The sequence below is a fragment of the Telmatherina bonti genome (genome assembly GCF_933228915.1).
Source record: "Telmatherina bonti genome assembly, chromosome: 16".
NCBI lineage: Eukaryota > Metazoa > Chordata > Actinopteri > Atheriniformes > Telmatherinidae > Telmatherina > Telmatherina bonti.
In genome coordinates, this window is record NC_136614.1 from 30,468,037 (window position 1) to 30,470,932 (window position 2,896).

At 41.7% G+C, this 2,896-nt stretch overlaps 1 protein-coding gene across 1 annotated transcript; it reads right to left on the reverse strand.

Moving 5' to 3' along the window:
* Positions 1-980: 980 nt before the first annotated feature.
* On the reverse strand, positions 981-2,545 carry LOC306767573 (alpha-1-antitrypsin homolog; the record flags this gene model as incomplete). The annotated part of the gene is made up of 4 exons (XM_079255649.1): positions 981-1,172; positions 1,251-1,398; positions 1,501-1,771; positions 1,939-2,545. The coding sequence occupies 4 exons, from the start codon at positions 2,543-2,545 to the stop codon at positions 981-983; spliced, it is 1,218 nt and encodes a 405-aa protein (XP_079111775.1).
* Between the last annotated feature and the right edge of the window lie 351 nt (positions 2,546-2,896).

A 2,896-nucleotide genomic window follows, 5' to 3' on the forward strand; every position in this document is an offset into this window, starting at 1 on the left:
TCCACAACATGATGACACCAAGATATATTTCTTGTGATTCGACTGAAAACTGGGGGCTTTGTTTTATTTTTTTTATTTTCTTTATTTATTTATTTTTGCATAATTTGTTAAAAATGTCTAGAAGAATCTTTTTGTCCTCTCTATTTTTTTTTTTCATTTGCAAAGATTTTTTTATTATTATTTTAAAACCTAAATCAGAACTAAAATTTTGGGTCTGGAAAGTAACAAATTTCCTATAGCAGATATTTGTCAAGATAAGTTGTGCAAAGTTCTTTGTTGTTCTAAATTAGTTTTATTTAGCTGCCCTGAGGGCAAAATGGCGTTTTACATTGTAAAGGTTGTAGACTCCTGCTCGAACAGCAAGCACCAGCTACCCACAGTTGCATGTATTGTGGGAACAAACAAGGTTGCTCGGGGAGAACCCAAACATGCACAGTGAGAACACGTGAAACGGCCTCAGCCAAGACGAACACCAGGACTGTCTTGCTGCATAGGGGCAGGAAAAGCCCACCCTTTAAATCCATCCTCAACATATGCAAAAGTGTTTTATCTCATCATTACAACATTGTTCCTTCATAACGTCACATTTGCTCCGGCAAAAAAAAAGTTCCAGCCTTCCATGACAGGTCTTTATTCACTTCATTGGGGACTGAATTGAAAGATGAACAGTCCAATAACATTTGATGTTATGATCATTACATCTCAAGTTGGATTATAATCCACAGTGACGTACAGAGATATTCCTAAACCTAACCTTGTGATAAATGAAGAAAAACAGTATCACATCTATAGGTAGAGTAAAAGACCTTTGTGTGGCATGAAAATAGTATTTTTTACTTTTTCATTACACTTTTTTCATTTATCATGTGTTCACTGCTCATGGTATCACGAACCGTGATACCACTGTTAGATATTGAGAACAATGTCCTTGAGCTTCTAAACCTACTGCTGTCAGAAGGGGTGTGGGACTCTTGGCGTCTTTACATGGCCGTGGGGTTGTTGATCTTGCCCATAAACAGGAAGCTCTTTGTCGAGTGCTCCAAGATGAAGAGCATGAAGGGTCTGTTCAGTTCCACGCTTTCTGGCATACTCATGGGCATGATTTCTATAGTGGTGACGCTTGCTGCCTCTGTCCCCGTTTCATCCACACTCAGCACAGCCTTGTGGGACACCTGCGGAGGAATCATAAGACAAGATTCAGCGCCGGGTTTATCTTGATGGTCCTCGTGACATCCCTGAAGTTATGTTACCTTTGAGACTTTAAGCTTGATCTCCTCAGACATGCCAGAAAAGTCTGCCTTAGTGCCAAAAGCATCAGTCACTCCCATTTCTTTGAGAGTTTCGTCAAGAGAGGCCTCAGCAGAGATGGAGAATTTCGGCATTAAGAGATTAACGTTACTGTAGAACAGAAAAGTATCAGTTAATAAACATAAAAGCTCCACCAATCTTCATAAATCACAAGATGCAAAGTGAAAAGCAATGATTAAAAAAAAGTCTTACTTTTTGAAGAGTGAGTCGTGCCAGTGCCTGATGTGTTCCTTGGTGATGAAGCCCTCCACCTCCTTCATCTTGCCTTCATCGGGCAGCACAATCATCATGGAGGTGTTGCCTTTGTATGGCAGCAGGAGGACGGTGGTGTGGTTCTCATGGTCCTGATAGTAGTCGAAGCGCCCGGTCTTCTTCATCATGTCCACTTCAACTTTGGTGCTCTCGTCCACCTGGAATTCTCCCTTTTTTGTCATGTTCCCATCGAAGGGTTTCTCCCACTGTCCTGCAGAAAACAGTGGATGAAGATTATTCAAAGCCTTATTTCACACATTTGAGAAATGTTCCTGCATGCAGCTGGAAAACCTTTACTAGGATTATCACATATCCCTGTGCAGATGTATCTTGATGTGTTCATTTGGCCGTCTGCCTGCATTGTTTGTGGTCTCCTACCTCTGAAGTAAACGTAGTTGATCAGCACCATAGCCATCTCAGGGTCCAAGTCTTTCACCAGATCCTTGATCTTATCTTGAGTTTTACTTGCAATATGGCTGTTGACCTCAGCTTTAGCCTCGTCTGGTTTGGAAAAGTCAACGTTGAAGGTCTCACCAGAGTAATACTTCTTAATGTCCTTCATGTACGCCTCCACAGGATTGAAACCAGTGCGTACCAACACTAAGTTTCCAACATCCAGCTTCTGGTTTTCCTGGCTGTGACCGAGCATATGGAATAAATGCTCATAAGCATCGTTGATCTGCATCTGGTTTAAGCTGCTGTAACCCAAGCTGGAGAACAGCTGGCTGTGGGTTTCCTCGCGTGCTCCCACAGACAGCATGGACAGAGCGGTGGCGATGCCCAATGGTGAGTAAAACATGTTCTTTCCAGCAGCAGTCTTGGCATTTAGACTTTTATAGAGGGCAAAGGCAAAGTCGGCGTTGGGAGACGACAGCTTGTGGCAGCTCATCTCATCCCCATGGCTGTGGTGATGGTGGTGGTGATCTGCCAAGGCTACAGCCAGCAGCAAGGCTGCTACAGCGCTACTAACAAAGATACTGTGCATCTTCAGAGCCTGTTAAGGGAGAAACAAATTAACTAATAAACCAGAAGAGGTCATTGGTAAAATTTTTAAAAGATGCCAATAATCCATTCAAGAAGACAATTAATATTTAAATAAACAGTATCTATATTTAACTTAATCAGTTTTATTGCCCACAATCACCACTATTTCCATAAAACCAGTTCATTACACCACAGCAAACACCAATCCATCATCAAACTCCATTCCTGATTCCTTCCTAAACCTTGTTGGCTAATAAAAACTTTGGATTACTGGAATTTGTCTGCAGCTTGACTCCTTAAACCACAGCATAAGGAAGACCACATAGTTGGAGAAGTTACAGTAAAGTGATGT